Genomic DNA, 21,064 nt, shown 5'->3' with positions numbered 1-21,064 from the left:
TCATAACGATAACACACTAAAACACACTTGTTCTGTTTCGAATCTCACAATCTATATACGGATCTGACATCTAACATCGAAAGCAATTCTTAAACTCGTAGATGAACCTTTACGTGCCGTTAATTTTTGAAGTTTTGTTTACTTTATTGAAAAAAGTAAATTAAAAGTTATTTTTCAGCAATACAGCAACAGCTCATTAAAAATGGCATCTTCGTCAAGTAGAATGAAATTTGCAAAGAAAGCGGCTGAAAAAGTAATTCACCCACCTTTTTTAAAAACAAACATTGCTGCGGGTATGGCTAATCCCAGTCCACCCTTGGGTCCTCAATTAGGTCAGGTAAAAGTTTTCATAAACTGTATCGTTACATTAAAAGAATGCGTAGTATTACTTCTAGTTTCAAGCTCACTGAAATTTTTCGATTTTATTTTTCTTATCTTTTTCTAATGCGCGTAAGTATGTGTATGTATTTTAATACGTTTTAAACTTCAAAAATGGAATTTTGCAGAGAAATTTAAATGTGGCAGCGTTTATCAAGGATTTTAATGAAAAAACTGCTCACTTAAAAGAAGGGATTCCAATACCATGTAGAATAAAAATAAATCCTGACAGATCATATCAATTAATTATGCACAAGCCACCAGCAACGTACTATCTTAAACAAGCTGCAGGAATTCAGAAAGGGAAGATGAAACGTAAGTCGATAGTTCTCTCTAATGACTTCTATACTGGCCTAGACACGTAATGTACTATTTTAAATTGCAATTATTTGTGACAGTATATAGAAAGAAGCTTAAAAATTGTAACTGGCTTAACTGTTGATTATATTTAAAAAAAATTTTATTACCAAATGACAAAAAATTTATTTGTCAACATCAGTAATTCTTCAATTTATTTAACATGCAAAGTAAATTCTTAGTATAAGAAGGCAATAATAAATTGCTGTATCATTTGGTTTTCTTGTAGCTGGGGAAGTTGCTGGTAAAATAACACTGAAACATTTGTATGAAATAGCCAAAATTAAGTCTGAAGATCCCTGTCTAGGCTTGATGAGTTTACAGCAAATTACTCAAATGTTAGTAGGTACTGCCAGAACTGTTGGAATTGAAGTAGTACGACACTTGGATTCTGAAGAGTATAAACAATTTTTGGAAGAAAGAAAACTTGTAGTTGAACAAAATCTTAAAGAATTACAAGAAGTTAAGGAAGCTAAAATGCTTCGAACTGCTTAAGTGTATTATAATTAAAATTAATAGGTACATTGAGTTTTGTTTTTACTGTGTATGTTGTAGATTTATTTGATTTAATGTTGATGAGTTTTTGTTTGGTAAAAATGAAATATAATAGCACAACAAAATCATTTTATTTTTATTAAAAAAAATTTAAGTCGCCTTAATCATTCTCAGTTTTTCACTTTTTTTTTTTTTTTTTTTTTTTAACATTTACGAATTTTTGATAAAGGTATAAAAGACACATTTTAAGAAACAACACTTTTTAGTAGTTAAATTGATAAATTTTATATAATTTTATCGTAAACAACGCATATAAAAGTACAGTACTTTTAAAGTATTTATGATTGTGGATGTCAATTATTAGAATACAATATTTAGCATGTCTCTCTGTTGAATATAATGTAAACTTATTTACCAATCTATTAAATAAAGAGTTTGATTAACAAGAACTCGTAAGACATTTGATAGTATGATCTTTACAATTTTGTGACTACAATAAACATGCAAAATTTTAGAAACATTTTAACATTAAGTAACAGTTTTAAAAAATCATTCTATATCAACACATTTTTTAAAATATAGTAAATTTAACATTTATTTACATTTGTACAATGAATGCCTTGTAAAAAATTAAAATATTTTAAAAAAATAAAAAACTCATTAAAACGTGGTAAATTCCAAAATACCGTTTACCACTTACATAACTAAGTTATTTGCACATTAAAGAAGACCGGATTTAAAATCAAAATTAATAATACTTAAGTATGTATAATACAAGAAAATTTTCAAAAGCGACCAGTGTTCTTCCATTGTCATGATAAGTTTAGAGTACTTGGTAGAGCAGTGTCTTTTTTTTTCTGCATAAATAGATTTAACACAACATGATGACATTTGCACGAAAGCTGACATTCTAGCATGAGTTTTCAAAGTGTACTCAATACTACGAATCAGGTCATTGGTTTTTAAAATTAATAACATGTGACTGTTTACTCTTTGTAAAACTTCAATCATTTTTGGGATCAAATTCGGCATTTCTTTGTAAAAAAGATCTAATTCTGATGACGTATACATTTTTTTTTGTACACCACCGACAATTGTTTCCCATGACCTGCCGGAAATCATACAAACGAGAAGTTCAAACATGCTACCAACTCCTAGATTATTGCAATAAGTTCGCATTGCAACCCTGTCTTTATTAAGAATAGAAAGCCACAGGTTTGAGTACTCCCATCTGAACTGATCTGATAATTCAGCGTACAATCCATGATCTAAGAGTACAAGTTCTGTTTTGGTTTTTCTTTTTCTTATTAATATGTTTCCTGGATGTGGATCCGAATGAACAAAGCCAGTGATAAATATCATATGGCTATAAAGTTGACCCAACTTATTAGCAACTTCGTATGGATTGATTTTATGATCTTTGTAGTACTCCAAGTCGTTAATTTGTCCCCCCTCAATATATTCCATCGTTAGAACCCTACTAGATGATAAATTCCAAAATATTTCCGGTATGTGTAACCAAGTGTATTGACTAAATAACTTTTTTACTTTCTCAGCATTTTCTCCTTCTTTAATAAAATCCAGCTCTTTAGGTAGATTTTTTTTTGTTTCGGCTACTAACCAATCAAATTTAAACTCTGGGAAAATCCATGAAGTAATTTTAACTAAGGCAGCCATGGTTTTTATATCAACAAATGAATTTGTTTTCACAGCTCGATGCTGTACCTTCACAGCTACCTGCTGACCACCTTTCAATACTGCCCTGTGGACTTGAGCTAAACTGGCAGCACCTAGGGGCTCTTTTTCTATGGACTCAAATATATCATAAGGATCTTTTTTTAAATCTTCTTTCAACACTGCCAGTACATCGGAGAAAGAAGACTCAGGAGCAGATTTATGCAGAATCCTCATTGTATGAACATATTCCTTTGGCAGCAGATAATCAAGTGCACCAATATGTTGACCAACTTTTATGTATATTCCTTTATTAGCACAACAAAGTTCTAGTAATTTTTTGGCTCCATAGGCATGCGCGTCCGATTTTTTAGTAAAGTATTCATTGGAATTTGGATCAAGGCCATTTTTATACAAATGGCTTTTATAATATCTACCAATATCAAAAATAGTAATTGAAGCACGATATAGTCTCATAATACCAGTGGAACTTACATCATACTCATTTGCCCTAAATGATGCAAATGTTCCTAACCCAACAGCACTTACACAAAAAATTTTCAACGTCCTTCTCAACATTGTCATTTTGGATGTAGAGTAACTGCAAAATTCATTTATCAGTATTTATGAGATCAGGAAAATCATACATGGTGTTGCTTTTGCACGTATTGTGAATAATTCAATATTTATTATTTTACTTACATTTCAGGCTAAATTTTTAAGGCAGATACAATATTCAAGTCAGTGCTAATCAATCACAGCACATTATTTTGGAGCTTGTTCACATATGTTGCAACAGGTGAAATAACACAAAGAGAGTATTTACTAAAAAAAAAAAAAAAGCTTTAAGTGTTCAGCGCGCTGAACCTGCCTGATCATCCATCTGTGTGAGTGTGATGGTAATATCTGGTAATATTGTGGCAGTGTGGCACTAAGCGGGTTTCGAACAGGGTTGCCAGATTATCTCCTACTGGCGTTGAAATGAAAATAAGTCTGGGCCTAGGGCCAGGGCCTAGCCCAACCTTCTGTACATGAAGGGAATTATACAGCACTGCCTTGTTCGAGGGTATTTTACATTGTAGTACCCCGATTCTTCGCCAGATGACGCCACGGTTCAGAAATTTTTGCACAAAAAATGCGAAAATCGAAGTGGAGCGCTACCGCTCACTCGACTTTCTCTGCTTACTTCTTCCTGGTGACGTTACACAGTATGAGTTCTCCAAGTTCACTTAAAAGAAAACGAGCGCAACTCCTGCAGGAGCTCGGGGAGGTTGATAGCAGACTCGACACCTTCCAGAACGGGGACGAGGAAGATGAAGACCTTCAATATGAAGGTAGGTTCTTTTTCTCGTTTCCTTTCGTTTTTTTGTCCTTATGTTCCAGCCACGCGGTGGAAGCCATCTTGGTCCTTAGGCTGGACGGGTTTCTTTATATATATAGTTATTTATGGGATCGATTTCCAAGGCTAACCGAGGACAGAAACCAATATGAAAGAAGTTAACTTCTAATCATAAAGGTGGACGATCGGTAGTTATTCGGAGACATGGTCAATCAGCCTACCGAGCTACGGTGGTTAATCGAGACGGTATGGTTTTTTCTAATACCACTGTCATCGGTCGGTTGCAGATGTGCTGAGGGTCCTGGGGGGCGGCGGCGCGGATGGCGATGCAGCCAATGAGCAGGATCAAGGCAATGAAGGAGAAGAGAAGGACCAGGTGGATGAAACGGAACTGTTTCTAGGCAAAGACCCATCGAAGGCTGCGGATAAGTCGGAAAAATGGGACGAAGCCATAGCTACGCGAGTAAGTCAGTGGTTAATCACAGGCTTGCCCAAGGAAGAGAAGGAGAGTCTCCTGGCGGGTATACCTCTTAAAGGCAGTTTAGCTCTTGAACCTCCTCAACTCAACCCTGAGTTGGCCGCTAGCATGTCAGCCAGCGCGGTAGCTAAGGATAACCATTTCCGCGAGCACCAAAGATCAGTCGCAGCGTCGCTCTCAGTTGCAACTTCAGCGTTTTCTCTAATCAGCTCAAGATTTGATACGTCCCCAGAGAAAACATCACTCCTGACAAGTCTTGCGCAGTCAATGAAAATCTCCGCTGATCTCTTTTACAACCTTAACCTTTCAAGAAAGGTCTATATAGTCGGCCCTCTGGACAAGAGGATGCAAAAGGTTCTCAAAGAGGTTAAGTCGACAAACTGGTTATTCGGAGATGATGTAAAGGGCCTCATCGAAGGGGCTAAAACAGTGGACAAGGTGGCAAAGGACCTTAATCCGAAGCCGAGGACGCCGCTGTCCCAGAACAACCAGAACCGTTTAAACGGGAAAAGCTCCTACGTCGGACGAGAGGGACGGAGGGGCTTCCAACCTTATCGCCACCAAGCTTCATCTACCTCTCGCCATCCATACCGTCCGAGCAGCCCCAGGTCCCGGCCAGCGAAAGGGAGGTACACACAAACTCAACCTCAGAGGTCGAGACGTTAAATCAGGTAAATACTGCGGGACGTTTAAAATTTTTCGCAACTATTTGGTCGAAAATAACGCCTGACAATTGGGTGTTGGCGGCCATAAATGGATATAAATTGGACCTCATGCATGAGCCCAATCAAGAAGCAGAGCCATCCCCTTTCGTGGTAGGCGCGGAAGCTCTCACTGAAGTCGAGTTAACACTAGATAAAATGTTAAGGTCGGAAACAGTGGGAAGGTGCAATGAAGTTATTGGTCAGTTTCTTTCTCCGTTCTTTTTGGTGCCAAAGAAAGACGGCGCATCTCGATTTGTTTTGAATTTGAAGAAGCTTAATAAATTTATTAACGTTTTGCACTTTAAGATGGAGGATATACGCACGGCATTAAATGTTTTGATTCCGGGGGATTGGATGGCAAAGGTGGACTTGAAGGACGCGTATCACGCGGTGCCAATACATGTCGAGCATAGAAGGTTTCTGAGATTTCGTTTTAAAGGGGAGATCTTTGAATTTAAAGTGTTACCCTTTGGTTTAGCATCAGCCCCATGGGTCTTCACAAAATTAATTAAACCGATACTTGCGCATCTACGAAAGCAAGGCATTCGCGTGGTAGCATATTTAGACGATTTTCTAGTATTTGGAGAATCGTTTGAAATATGCAAAAGAAATTGTGAAATATTACGCAGTCTTTTGTCATCATTAGGTTTTGTCGTAAATGTCGGTAAAAGCATTTTGGTTCCGTGTAGACAAATTACTTTCTTAGGTTTAATAATCGACTCTGTTGAAATGCGGCTTTTTTTGTCCCAGGAGAGGAGGTTAAATATAAAAGCATATGCAAGAAGACTAAGAGAGACTTCTAAAGTGGCATTAGAAGACTTAGCTAGATTAGTTGGTATATTGGTGTCAATCTGTCCTGCAGTTGCATATGGCTGGTTATTCTATAAAGAACTTGAAAGGTTGAAGCAGGTCGCTGTGGCTAGACAGGGGTTCGCTAAGAAAATGGTATTTAAATTGTCATTGAGGGCCATGGATGATCTAGCCTGGTGGGAAGATAACATTATGAAGGCAGAAAACAAAATTAGGAGCTTAGCTTTCGATAAAGTCATTTTTTCGGATGCTTCCACAACTGGCTGGGGGGCCACCTGTGGTAGAAGCTCAGCCCACGGTTTCTGGTCAGCGTCAGAAAAAGAGAATCACATTAATTTCCTAGAGATCAAGGCTGCCTTTTTAGCTTTAAAATCTTTTGCTAATTCTTGGACAGACAACCACATTTTGTTACGCATTGATAACATCTCAGCCTTAGCGTACATCAAAAAAATGGGGGGCATTAAGCACCAAGAGCTTAATGATTTAGCGAGGGAGCTCTGGCTGTGGTGTATGCGGCGCAAAATATGGGTTTTTGCAGAATACGTCGCGTCGGCAGATAATCCGGCTGACGAAGGGTCTAGAATTACTAATCTAGATACTGAATGGGAATTGTCGGAGGAAGCCTTTCAGGAAATATGCACTACCTTTAGGTATCCTACCGTGGATCTGTTCGCAACCAGAGTCAATCGTAAATGTCGCAAGTATTGCTCATGGGAGAGAGACCCAGGGGCGTGGGTCATTAACGCACTTTCTATTTCCTGGAAGGAAAAGTTCTGGTACGCGTTTCCTCCCTTTTCTTTAATAGCAAAAGTGTTGAGAAAAATCAGAGAGGAAGGCTCATGTGGAGTGATTGTGATTCCTTTATGGCCGTCGCAACCATGGTATCCTGTGTTTTGCCAACTCCTTGTGGCTGACCCTATTGTATGGAAGCCCTCTAAGCATCTGCTTCTGTCTCCTTGCAGAACGAGAACGCATCCTCTAGCTTCGGACCTTACCCTGGTGGCAGGTCTTGTATCAGGCAGGCCTTTGAACGACTGGGCCTGGGAGCAGAAACGGTGAGCATTATGATGACGTCGGTGGCTGACAGCACGATCAAGCAATATAGCACTGCACTCAAGTATTGGTGGGAGTATTGTGTCAAGTCAAGATTGGACCCATATTTAGCAGAGGAACACTCCTTGTTAGACTGCCTAACCAAAAAATTTTTAGAGGGAGCAGCTTACGGCACATTGACATCGTTTCGTGCTGCGGTTTCTTTAATTAGCTCTCATGATTGGGCGAATTCGGTGGCACTGAATAGATTTTTTAAAGGTGTTTTTAGATCGAGACCCACGGCTCCAAAATATGCAGCTACCTGGGATGTTGCTTCAGTTTTGGAGCTGCTCGAGTCATGGGGCGCATGTGAGTCTCTAGATCTACGGAGGCTTACACTTAAGCTAGCAATGCTCTTAGCACTCGGTTCGGCCTTTAGGGTACAGTCCTTAGTCTTTCTCAAGTTAGAGAATATTAAGTTTAAAGAATCTGCTGTAGAGGTGACCATTCCTGATTTCACCAAGACATCAAGGCCTGGAGCGCATCAACCTTACGCGAGATTCCCTGAGTTTCAGAACAAACAACTATGTATAGCCACCGCTTTGCGACGCTATATTGATAAGACAGCTAATGTCAGAGGAAAGTGTTCGCAGCTTCTAATTTCCTTTCAGCCGCCGCACGGATCAGTAACACCAAACACAGTGAGCCGCTGGCTCAGACCAGAGATGAGTAGAGAGATTGCTAACGCCAATGCTACGGCGTGAGACAACTTTTTTCCACTGATCGGGGCGACCCGCCGCGGCCAGCCGTCGAACCAAGGCGCACATTTTTCGAGAGTGCGAGACTCGTATCGAAGAGCGTGCGCCTACAAGAAGAGAAGTGGATTCGCGTGGAAATGAGCATATAGGCGCACATTTTGGCGACACGTAGAAGGGGTATACCGAATGTGTGCCTACGAGGAGAGGAGTGGAAATGTTGACTATAGCTATATATCTAAACGCACAGCCAAAGCAAGCGACGACACTAGTTTTTCTCTTTTGACTGCAACCGAGTATATGCTATATATATTTAACTGACTCTTGCTCTCTCGCTCTTGCTTGAATGTTATCTATCAATCTTACATTCGATTAATCGTGAAACTAAATGCTCATAATTATATGCACAGAATTTGATATCAAAACATTTTTTTTTTCCGTACGTTAATACTTAATTCGAAATCTAGTATTATTTTGAAAAAATGTTCAGCTAATTTTTTTAAGGATGACAGTTCAGCTATAATCACTGGTTAATTATTTTTTCTCATCACAATTGTTATGAACTGTAGGACAAGCCCCGAAGGTTATCGATGAACATATGTGACTTTAAGATCTCCTACCCTCGAAGTCTCGATAGCTAAGGTAGTAAGGGCTTATGCCACTACTGTTCTCGTTTTGCTATCTGAGGATCGATTCCAACTGTCGGCAAATTTTTTTTTTAACGTGATTCATCATTCTAGTTTATTTTCTTTTTATTTATGTTTTATTTATGTTTTATAAATAATATTAACAAACCCTTTTTTTCCTATACATCGAAATACATTTTTTTAATACTAATTATATTAAATAATTTCATAAGCTGATACTTATCGTTAGCATGGCCATTTCGGAATTTCACAATAATAAAATAATTTCTTAGAATATGAGTATAATTCTTACATTTAAAACTCCAAGAAATTATTAACATCCAAAGTAAGAGACAAAAAATCCTTATACATAATTTTCATTAATTTTAATTTTTTTTTTCCAAGAAATGATTAAGCTGTTCTGATTGATATTTTTATCTATCTATACAATAATCATAATCTTCGAAGGCACAAGAAAACTTACATAAAACTCCCTAAACATTTATTTTCCGTCTTTTGTTGTAAAAAAATTTTAGGTATAGCAGCTATACTTATTGTATTGATTAAATATGTAATTTCAATGTCAATTACATAATGTTGGTTCTAGACCAAACTTTTAATTAGCGTATGTGAATATCAAAACCTAATACCTTTGAAAATTATGCAACAAAAATCTGAACAGTAATGAAAAACAGATCTTATTTATCAAGTTAACTGTTACGTTACTTAAAATTTTTACCTGGTAGTTACAACCACTTGTCACTTACATTATGAATTTCAAAAAAGTAAAAGTTTAACCTTGAACATAATTTTCGATAATTTATAAGAATTTATATGAAATTCTGAAATGGCCATGCTAACGATAAGTATCAGCTTATGAAATTATTTAATATAATTTGTATTAAAAAAATGTATTTCGATGTATAGGGAAAAAAGGGTTTGTTAATATTATTTATAAAACATAAATAAAACATAAATAAAAAGAAAATAAACTAGAATGATGAATCACGTTAAAAAAAAAATTTGCAGACAGTTGGAATCGATCCTCAGATAGCAAAACGAGAACAGTAGTGGCATAAGCCCTTACTACCTTAGCTATCGAGACTTCGAGGGTATGAGATCTTAAAGTCACATATGTTCATCGATAACCTCCGGGGCTTGTCCTACAGTTCATAACAATTGTGATAAGAAAAAATAATTAACCAGTGATTATAGCTGAACTGTCATCCTTAAAAAAATTAGCTGAACATTTTTTCAAAATAATACTAGATTTCGAATTAAGTATTAACGTACGGAAAAAAAAAAATGTTTTGATATCAAATTCTGTGCATATAATTATGAGCATTTAGTTTCACGATTAATCGAATGTAAGATTGATAGATAACATTCAAGCAAGAGCGAGAGAGCAAGAGTCAGTTAAATATATATAGCATATACTCGGTTGCAGTCAAAAGAGAAAAACTAGTGTCGTCGCTTGCTTTGGCTGTGCGTTCAGATATATAGCTATAGTCAACATTTCCACTCCTCTCCTCGTAGGCACACATTCGGTATACCCCTTCTACGTGTCGCCAAAATGTGCGCCTATATGCTCATTTCCACGCGAATCCACTTCTCTTCTTGTAGGCGCACGCTCTTCGATACGAGTCTCGCACTCTCGAAAAATGTGCGCCTTGGTTCGACGGCTGGCCGCGGCGGGTCGCCCCGATCAGTGGAAAAAAGTTGTCTCACGCCGTAGCATTGGCGTTAGCAATCTCTCTACTCATCTCTGCTCAGACTGGTCATGAAGGAAGCAGGGGTGGAGGAGCAATATACCGCTCACTCCACTAGGCATGCTTCGACATCCGCAGCTCTGCGACGAGGTGTCAGTGTGAACGCGATTAAAAGCGCGGCGGGATGGTCGGAGAAATCGGTTATTTTTAATAAGTTTTACAACAGACAGATTAAACAGCCTGATGGCAACTTTGCATTGGCAGTGATAGATAATGGGAGCGGTAGCTCTCTAGATTGTACGAGATTTTCTTAGTTTTATAGTTTGCTGCAAAAGCATGTTGTGACGATTGCCGCCAGCCTTTGAAAGCTGTCGACCAGATTGTACTTTATGTACCTGATCAACCCATTGAATAAAAATTATTGCTTTAAATTGTAAGACACGCTGTTTTGTTTATATATATATGCAGCTCTAAACAGCTACAATGTAAAATACCCTCGAACAAGGCAGTGCTGTATAATAAATGATTAAACGAACTTCTGGTGAAGTTCAATCATTATTATACTAACAACTTGTTCGAGGGTATGTAGTTCCCTCCCCTCTATTTGTTTTTTTTTTTTCTTTTTCCTTTTGTAAAAACACCCACCCTTTTACTAAGTTAGGCTATAAACTAAATGAAGAAGTAAGCAGAGAAAGTCGAGTGAGCGGTAGCGCTCCACTTCGATTTTCGCATTTTTTGTGCAAAAATTTCTGAACTGTGGCGTCATCTGGCGAAGAATCGGGGTACTACAATGTAAAATACCCTCGAACAAGTTGTTAGTATAATAATGATTGAACTTTACAGAAGTTCGTTTAATCATTTAGTGTTTCTATGTTCTCTGTTTACAGGAATTATAGGTAACAAAAATTATTTTTCCGCCCTCGGGTGGTTTTGGGAGGCTGGTACTTCCTCGGGCGAAAAAGCAGTTTTCCGGAACTCGTTCGAAAAATCTCCTTTACGAACCTCGTTACGTCCCTCGCCTTCGGCTCGGGCCGCAAACCTCTCGGTTCGCAAACAGAGACTTTTCAAACTCGTAGGAAAACTACCATTTCTTACCATGGGCCCAAAGTGCAACTGCCGCTTTGAGCCCTCGGGTCACACTTTGCGCCCTTGTAATCACTGTGGGTCCACGGGCAGAAAAGTTTTTTGCGCCCTAAGAAAAACATTATACGCGACACCATTGAGAATTTAAAAATAAAATGTGATTCGTAAGACAAAATAATATGTGCTCTACATAACAAATGTCCTATGTAATCGAAATACATTATAAATTTATGTAATACTTTGGCTACAATATACCGACGCCTTGCAGGAAGACCAGACGTCGATACGTTCTTGTATATGAAAAAGGCCACCATGTACTTTGTGTCATGGCAAAAAAATGTACCCACAAAATTTGCCAATAAAAAAAAAAATAAATAAAACAAGAAATAAAGAAAAAAAAAAAACAAAAAATAAAAAAAAAAAACAACAACAAACCAGGGGGGATAAATGGGTCATGGGACCCACGGTAAGAACGAAGTTCTTTGAACATGACGAGTATAAAAACACAATTTCTCAGGTAACAAGGGGGTTGCCAGACCCATTGAAAGAACGAAGCTCTATAAACGTTAATACTGCATTCATGTAGTTCACTAAACAAAAACTTGAAAAACGAATAAAAAAATAAAATAAAAAAAATAGTTCAGTACTCACGATGGTTGAACTTCGTGAGTACTGTATTTATGCTCGACGTTCTCACGAAGTTCAACGATCGTGAGTACTGAACTATTTTTTTTATTTTATTTTTTTATTCGTTTTTCAAGTTTTTGTTTAGTGAACTACATGAATGCAGTATTAACGTTTATAGAGCTTCGTTCTTTCAATGGGTCTGGCAACCCCCTTGTTACCTGAGAAATTGTGTTTTTATACTCGTCATGTTCAAAGAACTTCGTTCTTACCGTGGGTCCCATGACCCATTTATCCCCCCTGGTTTGTTGTTGTTTTTTTTTTTCTTTATTTCTTGTTTTATTTTTTTTTTTTTTCATTTCTTGTTTTATTTTTTTTCATATTTCATTTTATTACATTTTTTTCATTTTTTTGTATTTCCTTTATTTCTTTTTTTTATATTTTTCTATTTATATTCATTCTTTTGTATTTCCTTTATTTCATTTCTTTTTTCATATTTTATTTCATTATTTTTTAATATATTATTGTATTTGTTCAAATTTCATTTAATTTAATTATTATTTTTTTTCATATTTCATTTTTTTATGTTTCGTTTCGTTTTTTTTTTCATATTTAATGTCATTACTTTTTTTCATTCATAACAGTAATAATTAGCATTACTGTAATACCAAAAAAAACTCAGGTTTAATGAAAATACTAATATTTAATGCGTAATAACGCGGCTTATTATATTTAATCTACATAACCATATTTATGATATTTAAATTTTTTTTTTTTTTTTTTTTTTTTTTTTTAGAATTGAAAAAGAAAAAAAATTCAAAGTCAAATAAAAATTATTGTGGGAAAATAAAATTAAAATTTGTTTAAAAATTAATTGCTTGGGAGTGTGAGGGGGAATGGTGGGTAAAGGTGTGGTGCAGAAGAGTAACACGGCACGGTTGACAGATATACATATATAGTGAGGGGAGGGGAAGTGTGTAGAGAACACTTGGTGAGGGGGGACGGGGTGAGGGGAAAAACTTGAGAGGAAGAGATTTCTGATTCAAAAAAAAAATAATCTGTCGGTTTTAAAATTCCAGCCCCCCGAGTAACGCGACATAAAGACTTCGTTCTAAAATTTAATCAATAATTACCTAGCGTATATGATAATGTTCGGCAAAGTTGTGGTAGTAATGTTTTTGCACGAGTTTAGCAGGAGCCGTACCATATAACTTTTTTTAGCTTCGCGGGCCTATGTTATAACATAGGCCGATGTACAGAAAAATAGTTATATGGTACGGCCCCTGGGGAGAGGACAAACTGTACCATTTACTTTTCAATATCGTGATCAAGAAAAAAGATCATAATAATGCTTACATAGGATCTTCACGTATCAACATGTTCCTCACCTTTTGTCAAAGTTGCGGCAGGTATTTTTTTACACTTTTTGAGTTTAGCTCCCGGTCTAGAACGAGCAGTATATATTTCTCTTGTAAGGCTATGTTCTATTGTGAATAGCCCTTACAATTATCTTACATATCTTTTTAAGACAAGGAATGATAACGCCCTTAAGTTCGACAATAGAATTATTGCAAGTGTGACAAAACATCTTTTTTCAACAAATGTTACAACAAACAATTTTGTAATAAATGGCTGTACTCACCAGTTTGAATGTTAGTTGTTGTGCTAAAACTTTCTTATTTACGTAAATGTTTGTTTCCTAATCTTTGCAACAATTTAATTTATACCTAATAATGTTTAATTTCAATGTTTTTGCAGTTTATCAAGTATTTTTAAAGTTTCAAGAAAAATATCTAAATGTGAATTACTTTTTTAATTTATAATAATTTGAAATTCTCCTGTGCCTGTCACAGACAAACAATTAGTGTTTTATTAAACATTTAATCGAACTTCTAATTTTTATATACAAATTACAAGTTACATAAAAAATAGAAAAAAACCATCATTGTTATATGATTTAATTGAATTAAAACTTTATTTTCAAATACATGCTGCAGATCTTACAAGCCATGCAGAACTTTGTAGTAAAGCGCAGTTTCCACATAAGTTCAGCAGTAAATAAAAGTAAAGCAGGTCGTTATAAAATAACATTGAAAAAAAATAAGCCTTTGACATATGAAATGGCAAATCCGCCACACCACGTTGCTCATAGAAAGTCCTGGAACTCTTGGAATACCTGTATGAATGAAATATGGATAACATAGAGCTTACACTCAATTATTTACATTAGTAATGCAATTATTAATTTGCAGCTAACATTGTTGATGGAAACAGACCAATGGAAAGTACAATTGAGGATATGTTCATCAGAAGATTTATGACAGGAACATGGCATAATCTTTTTTTAAGTGAAATCATCATTAAACGAAATCATAACATGGTAAGAATAGCAGGACTGATTAGACGACAATTTGATCAAAAGAAAATGTACTTTTTGACGGGTTACACTGAAGAACTTTTAAGTTATTATTTACACTGTCCTGTTAAATTAGAACTACAGTCGGTTGAAAAAAAGGAAAATGTTATTTACAAATATATATAATTGATTTTATTTTTAGTCTAACAATTTGTATAGTTTGTGCAGTTCATCGCAGTAAGCATTTTCACTTTTGAAATCAAACAAATAATAAATTACAGTTAGCTGCTGTCACTTAATAAAGATGCTAGTTTTAAAAACCTGTCTTGCCATTTTTTTTCAACTTCTTGTAGCTTGTGCTAAAAAAAGCGTTAGTTTTTGGTATGTATGTACCTACATGTATAGACATATGTAACTTGCACATTATTACCTGCATAATATGAACACTACGTTGTGTAAGCACCACGAGAACTTTTACTCCATCACCAGCTAAATCTAAGTAACTAATAGAATGAACTGGAGCATCAAATGATTTTTTGTCTATCATGTTCCAAGTGTTATTTGAAGAAGCAAAAATTAAAACTTCATGTTTGTATGTTCCTAATAAAATTTCGTTTTTACCATCCATATTTATATCTGCTACACATGAACATAAAATACAGTCTGATGTTGATTCTTTTAAATTAAGTGTTATGTCGGAATTCATTTCTTGGTTTAAAATATCTCTATAAAGTTTATAATAATTACACTTTACAGGATAATTTTATTTTTTTATTTAGAATAGTTGCAGGTTTAAGCTCATTAACTAAAATTAACATATAGAAGTGGATGGTTATGGAAAATATTTTACTTAATTTACTTACTGAAATATAGCTGCTGTATTTCCAGAATTCAAAAGAATGTTAAGTTTGAATCCATCAGTTGAATCTAAAAGAACAATCAAGGATTTCCTTATGTGTGAAAATAATTTCATAAAACCAACCGAAAGTACAAAGTCTTCACAATAAAATTTTACATACGATTTTCAGTCTTAAAATATGGAGGTTTTTTTATATTATTTCTGTGTGGGAAAATTCTTATGTTGCCAATAGGATTGTCATACCGCAAAAGCCAAGTTTGAGCAACTTTTAATTTTAGAACATCTACTTTTGCCAATTTGAATAAACCACACTCACAAGAAATTGCGGTCAGTCTCCTGGAAAAAAAGAAACTCCTGTCAAAAACATTAATTAAAAATATCACTATATTTATACCATTTGAAATCGTCAAAGTAATAAATATCTATCCACAGGGCAATCGTTTTTAATTCATGAAGCTCAGGAAAATATTTTTCTAATTGTGATTCTGTGTAGCTGTGATTTTGCTTATCCTCTTTTATAAGGTGAATTTTATTATCGTTTCCAGATATAAGCCAAACAATCTAATAAGAAAAATAAAATCGAAAATTAAGAAAACAATGCACAATAATCTAAATATCTTGTTAAAGATTTCATCATTTAAAAAAACTTTCCTCAAATGAAACTTACCTCGTTGTTGGTTGATTGTGGAATAACAGTATGATACAGCAAATAAGGAGTGTATGATAATTCAACCATCAAACAGTTTTGTGCTATGGTTTCTAATGAATTATTTTCTTCACCTTCACCTGCCCCTTCCGTGTAAATGTTCAAGTATCTTTCCATCGAGGTTTCACCAGTAGGCTTCATTATAGTTATTCCTATGACAAATTCATCACCAGTGTTTGATTTGTTGAAGGCATCTATGGCAATGATTTCTGCTCCATCTTGAAGAAACAGATAATACAACTAATAATTAAGACAAAAAAGGTAGTAGTTAAAGGTACCAAAATCTGTGTAGTAGTGTGTACACCAACATTTTGTTGAGCACAACAGTCAACAGGTTACTATTTTACTAAGTAATAAAAAAATAGTCCAGGAGAAGATGCAGAATGCTTAATTTTAAATTTACTTAAACATTACTAAAAAGAGAAGAAAAAATAGTGACATTTCATTACTTGGTATGTAAGTGAAAAGAAGTTCTTTGACTAGAGGATTTAATCTCGATTTAGAGTGCTGCTGATACTCAAAGGAGTAAATTGTTCGTTTCAACGATGCAACCAATACTTTGCTTGATCCTCTAAATGAATCCAAAGTTGCCAATGAATAAATGTTGCCTTGGGAAGCCAAAGGAAACCAATGTCCATGAATTAGTTCAATCATTTTGTACTTAATTGATATGTAAGTGCTTGATAGAAATGTTTGTCAGAAAGAAAGTGTAAATCACTTTTAATTTGTTTTTTTGGTAATATAGTTCATCTGTTCACGTAAATATCACAAGAACAATTGGAAAATCTAAAATCATGTTCAATATGACACTTCCCCAAAGACTGTTCAGTGTTTAACGCACTGTTTACACTTGAGCCTTTTGTCCGAAAGAGTTTATCGCACTTTTTTTCACTCTAGCATTTCGAATCCTTAGATTCGTTTGAGGCTCAAACTCTCGGAGTACTGAAAAGTCTGAAAATTGAAAGGCCAAAATATAGATATACATTTCAATGTATAGCTTTATGTTTTAGAGTTAAAGTTAGAGCCTTAGAGGCTCCGGAGGTCCGGAGAGTCCGGAGAGGTCATCGAAGTCTGAGCTAGTAGACCAAGAGCTGAGACCCGAGAATAATCTAAAATTTAATCCAGTCGCCACTCTTCTCACGATTGAGAAATCCCATCAATTGTAAAGATCCAATGTATTTTTGTTATATTTCATTCTGGTAAAAAGAATTATGTGGTAATTATGTATAGTAGTGCCATGTAGTCGATTTTATAAACCAGCCGCAACTTAACATTACAGTGACACTGTTACAGATTGTCTATAGCTCGAAAGCAATTTGCGACAAAGTTAGAATATATCTTCTACCCAAAAATCGACTTTAAGAAAACTAATCCCCTACGCAAAAACCAAATCAAGCCACAACTTTGTTTAGATTTTTAGAGGTCGATCTTCGGGTAAAAGATAAAATCTAATCTTGCCGCAAATGGCATTTTACAGTTGACAATTTATTATTGTCTGTCCGTTAGTCTAAGTTGCGGCTGCTTTATAAAATAGACATATAACATTACTATAATTACCACGTAACTCTTCTTTTTTTTTTTTTTTTTTGTTTGATGGAGCGGGGAGGGGAAAATCTTCATAGACACCCTAGCTAATCCGGTGGTAGTGTCGGATTCACCCGGTGTGCCTGACTAAAAACTAACCTCTCCGCATGGTACAGGTCCGTGAGGACCACTCCCCTAGAAGATAAAAGGGCATAAGAGGAGAAAGAAGAAGGAAAATAACGGACAATTTCGGAGGCCACCTCGCTTTCGAAGAGATGAGAGGAGGGGGCACTTACGCATCTGGGCGAAGCGCGAAGCTCGAATCTTGGCTTGCGCCGGAATAGAGTTAGAGAAGCTTAAACTTTGTGTTATTGTATATGTGTGTGTAGATATGTGAGTCCGCTGGGTATTGTATATTTGGAAGCGTACTTGTGATTAGTGTAAGTGTTGTATAGGGTTGAGGCCGTAGAGGATATGGCGGATAGAAGGGTGCTCCTGAAGGGAGCGTACGAATTGAAGTCGCGGTTATTCGGCGAGATTATGGAGATGGAGATGATGCATGCGGGGTCGTACCATGTAACTATTTTTCAGTACATCGGCCTATGTTATAACATAGGCCTGCAAAGCAAAAAAAAGTTATATGGTACGGACCCTGATGGAAGCAGGGGAGATTGAAGACCTAGAGTGTATTGAGGGTCCTCGGGGTTCTGTGCTAGAGCGCAGGGACGTCTTATAAGGTCGAAGCGACCGGGTTGGAGGCTTGGAGGTTCGCGAGTGCGGCGATGGTGGGGTTTGGATGGTCCGTAATGAAGGCGTGGATTTTAGACGCACGGACGGGGGCTGCTTGTATTGGAGGGACGATGTTAAACTCCTTGATAATCTGGGTATTCCTGATGTACCACGGAATGCCCAGGACCGACCTCAGAATCTTCATGAAAGGGCCCTGGATGCCCTGTAGTCGGTTTCCCTTTGCAGCGCCCCACGTTGGTATCGCGTAGGTGCTAATGCTTTTGATGATGGCGTTGAAGGTGCGCAGCTTGGTCTTCTGGGAGACGGCTTTGTTGTTGAAGAAGGGACGTAACTCTTCACCAGAATATGAAATATGACAAAAATCGGATATCTACGAGTCGTGAGGTTCCTCAATGAGGGCTCGTGCACATGGAACCGCGTAAAGCGCGAAACGTATCACGTAAAATTATAGGATTAGGGAAAATTAGGTAAGGTAAAAAATACGCGCGTAAGTGTTTTTAAACCAATCATAGCGAGTATTTCGTTGGCCTTGCACATGCTGTCTTGCTCACACTCATGGCAAAAATAAAGTTACGCCCGTATTTTTGTGTCCATGTGCACGATGATGAATTTTTTCGCGCAAAGCGTAAATAAAGTACGCAATCTGTGAATACAGTTAGAACAGTTAAATGTTAGCAATAGCAATAATTCAAGTGTCAATTGTATAATTGATTGGATTTTCAACTTGGATAAAAAACCAAATTGTAAGAACTTTGAGCAAATTGTGGAAAGTCTATACGACCTATGCAATGACCCAATATCGCAAAGAAAAAGTGAAAAGTGTAATGATGAAGCCTCAGATTAAGCTGTATGAAATACTACTATTTACGGCTCTCCAATAAAAAGAAAAAAAGAAGTATATACTTACTTGAAAACTTTTTTTTTGACATGTACAGGTGAGAATTCACTTGCGTTGAGAACTCCAGAACAGTGTTTCTAACAACCAAGAGTTCTCACGCAAGCGCACAACGATTTTACTCTCTCCACGTCAGGCAGGCACTGCCAGGCAGTGGAGGGAGAGCTCTCCCTACCGTACCTTTTATCTAAGCCCCGCCTACTTTCACAGCTTAAATATAATCTAATGCTACAATAATCCCTAGCTGTCGTAGTCGAGCGGATAAACTCTTTTGCCCGCGCGTTGAATCTGACAAACTCAGGTTCAAGCCACGATCCCGATTTTCTTTTTTCTTGTTAATATCAATTTAAAATAAGTATTTGTAGTTTTCATTATTGCTTAGATAATAAATAAAAAAACTTACTTCATTATTTCGAAATCCTTTTTTTTAAATAAAAATTGAAGATTAAGTAAAGAATGATACTGTTTCCACACCACCTTGCGGTAAGTACCCCAGCGCGTTTTTTTTTTTTTAAGAAAAAATTATGAATTATTATTAAATAATGACTAGAAAGTTAAAAAAGAATAAATGTTCTTGGATTAATACTTAATAGAATTGTTTATAATTTGACGACTACTATAGCTCTTAATTTTTTCTTCGAGTGGTTTCCCCACGTAGGCCTAGTCCACTCGTTATTATGTCCGTATAAATTTAAATAGTAACAAGTTAATAGAAAAAAAAAAAACGTTGAACGCAACAGATGAAATAATGATGTATACTACAAAAATTACAAAATAAAAGTATTAATAAGCTTTGTTAGATTGTACAATAAAATAATATTTACATTATTGATTCAGACATTTAAAATCTATAAATAAATTACTTAAGCATTACATCTATACATGACTAGCTAATGAGCACGTTTGTAATACTGCATCAATGAACATAATACTGATTATTTCATGCATAACAAGCAAACGAAAAAAACGAAAAACAGATGTGAATGAAAATATTTACAAGACTATTTACAAAATCATTTACTTTGAGGTTCGTGTTTTGGAGTGATATTAACTTTATGTTTATACATCATCGAATTGAATAAATCAAGATGATTTTTTGTTGCTACAAAATTTAATGCAGTTATACCGTGGACGGGAAAATGAGACCGAATGAAACAAATTGAATCTAATAAATCAATTTCCATTTTATTCCTTTTTTTTTGCTTGACGTCGGTAACAATCAAAAAAACTCTTTCTGGCTCAGCATTAGAGTGCGGCAAAGTTAAAACAGCTTGGAACAATATTTTTAAATTTGGAAATAATAAATCACTGATTTCAGAATGCATATTAACAATCTTATTCCAAAATACATCGACTTCTAATTGACACAATTCAGCTTCATCGTTAACAAAATACGTCGGCAACAACGCGATTTCTTTTTTTAATAATTCATAGTTGACATCGCTGTACGGGAAAAACCTTTCAAGATCTTGTACTACGTTTGGGTTTTCACTCCAAAACTCGTTGCTCAAAGCATTTGCAGGTTGTAGAAAATTAAGTGAATGTAAAATGTCATCATTTTAAAAAAAAGATTTCTGAATTTCTGTTAACGCTGTTGTGTAAAATTTTAAACAATTTTCTCGAATTTCTAACTCATCTGTTTTTGGAAGATTCTGCAAAATCGAAGCACATGCATCACCAACATCTACATCTTCTATTGGCTTATAATCTTTATTACTCACTTTGTAATTACTATCTTTGGTGATTTCTTTTATAGTAGTGGCATTGAGAAAATTTGAACTAATAGACGTTAAAATTTCTGAACATGAGCTGCTGACTTTGTGAATAATAGTGTTTTTTGTTTGAAAAGTTGCATTAAACTTATTTGTAATACTATGAATCTGACGACAGCAGGATATTGCAATATTAAA

At 35.7% G+C, this 21,064-nt stretch overlaps 5 protein-coding genes across 6 annotated transcripts; 3 read left to right on the top strand and 2 right to left on the bottom strand.

The window, feature by feature from the left end:
- Window positions 1–59: 59 nt before the first annotated feature.
- On the top strand, window positions 60–1,391 carry mRpL11 (mitochondrial ribosomal protein L11). 2 transcript variants are annotated; one of them, XM_014359754.2, is made up of 3 exons: window positions 60–337; window positions 507–693; window positions 1,079–1,391. In XM_014359754.2, exons 1-3 carry the CDS (start codon window positions 203–205, stop codon window positions 1,228–1,230), a joined length of 474 nt encoding a protein of 157 aa, XP_014215240.1. In that variant the 5' UTR covers window positions 60–202; the 3' UTR covers window positions 1,231–1,391. The 2 variants fall into 2 exon arrangements, with proteins under 2 accessions (XP_014215240.1, XP_014215239.1); XM_014359753.2 differs by having other exon boundaries at window positions 67–337; window positions 965–1,390.
- A 234-nt stretch (window positions 1,392–1,625) lies between these two features.
- Window positions 1,626–3,786, bottom strand: Adck1 (aarF domain containing kinase 1). The gene is made up of 2 exons (XM_014359739.2): window positions 3,607–3,786; window positions 1,626–3,505 (listed from the first exon to the last, which is right to left on the bottom strand). The coding sequence occupies exon 2, from the start codon at window positions 3,487–3,489 to the stop codon at window positions 1,951–1,953; it is 1,539 nt and encodes a 512-aa protein (XP_014215225.2). The 5' UTR covers window positions 3,490–3,505; window positions 3,607–3,786; the 3' UTR covers window positions 1,626–1,950.
- Window positions 3,787–4,114: 328 nt separating this feature from the next.
- On the top strand, window positions 4,115–10,671 carry LOC149374141 (uncharacterized). The gene is made up of 6 exons (XM_089594745.1): window positions 4,115–4,238; window positions 4,531–5,240; window positions 5,324–6,936; window positions 7,041–7,116; window positions 7,198–7,968; window positions 10,396–10,671. Exons 1-6 carry the CDS (start codon window positions 4,115–4,117, stop codon window positions 10,669–10,671), a joined length of 3,570 nt encoding a protein of 1,189 aa, XP_089450871.1.
- Window positions 10,672–13,580: 2,909 nt separating this feature from the next.
- Window positions 13,581–14,747, top strand: mRpS24 (mitochondrial ribosomal protein S24). Its single transcript, XM_014359748.3, has 3 exons — window positions 13,581–13,716; window positions 14,062–14,242; window positions 14,317–14,747. The coding sequence occupies exons 1-3, from the start codon at window positions 13,693–13,695 to the stop codon at window positions 14,604–14,606; spliced, it is 495 nt and encodes a 164-aa protein (XP_014215234.1). The 5' UTR covers window positions 13,581–13,692; the 3' UTR covers window positions 14,607–14,747.
- Window positions 14,494–17,128, bottom strand: LOC106644301 (KICSTOR complex protein kaptin). Its single transcript, XM_014359740.2, has 7 exons — window positions 16,435–17,128; window positions 15,947–16,203; window positions 15,674–15,840; window positions 15,440–15,615; window positions 15,284–15,347; window positions 14,851–15,145; window positions 14,494–14,779 (listed from the first exon to the last, which is right to left on the bottom strand). The coding sequence occupies exons 1-7, from the start codon at window positions 16,637–16,639 to the stop codon at window positions 14,702–14,704; spliced, it is 1,242 nt and encodes a 413-aa protein (XP_014215226.2). The 5' UTR covers window positions 16,640–17,128; the 3' UTR covers window positions 14,494–14,701.
- Window positions 17,129–21,064: the final 3,936 nt, after the last annotated feature.

Source organism: Copidosoma floridanum, unplaced genomic scaffold (genome assembly GCF_036245765.1).
Source record: "Copidosoma floridanum isolate Cflo_tuat_1 unplaced genomic scaffold, Cflo_Japanese_pri ptg000021l, whole genome shotgun sequence".
Taxonomy (NCBI): Eukaryota; Metazoa; Arthropoda; class Insecta; order Hymenoptera; family Encyrtidae; genus Copidosoma; species Copidosoma floridanum.
Note: the sequence above shows the minus strand (reverse complement) of the source record. Positions and strands in the feature narration are given on the sequence as shown.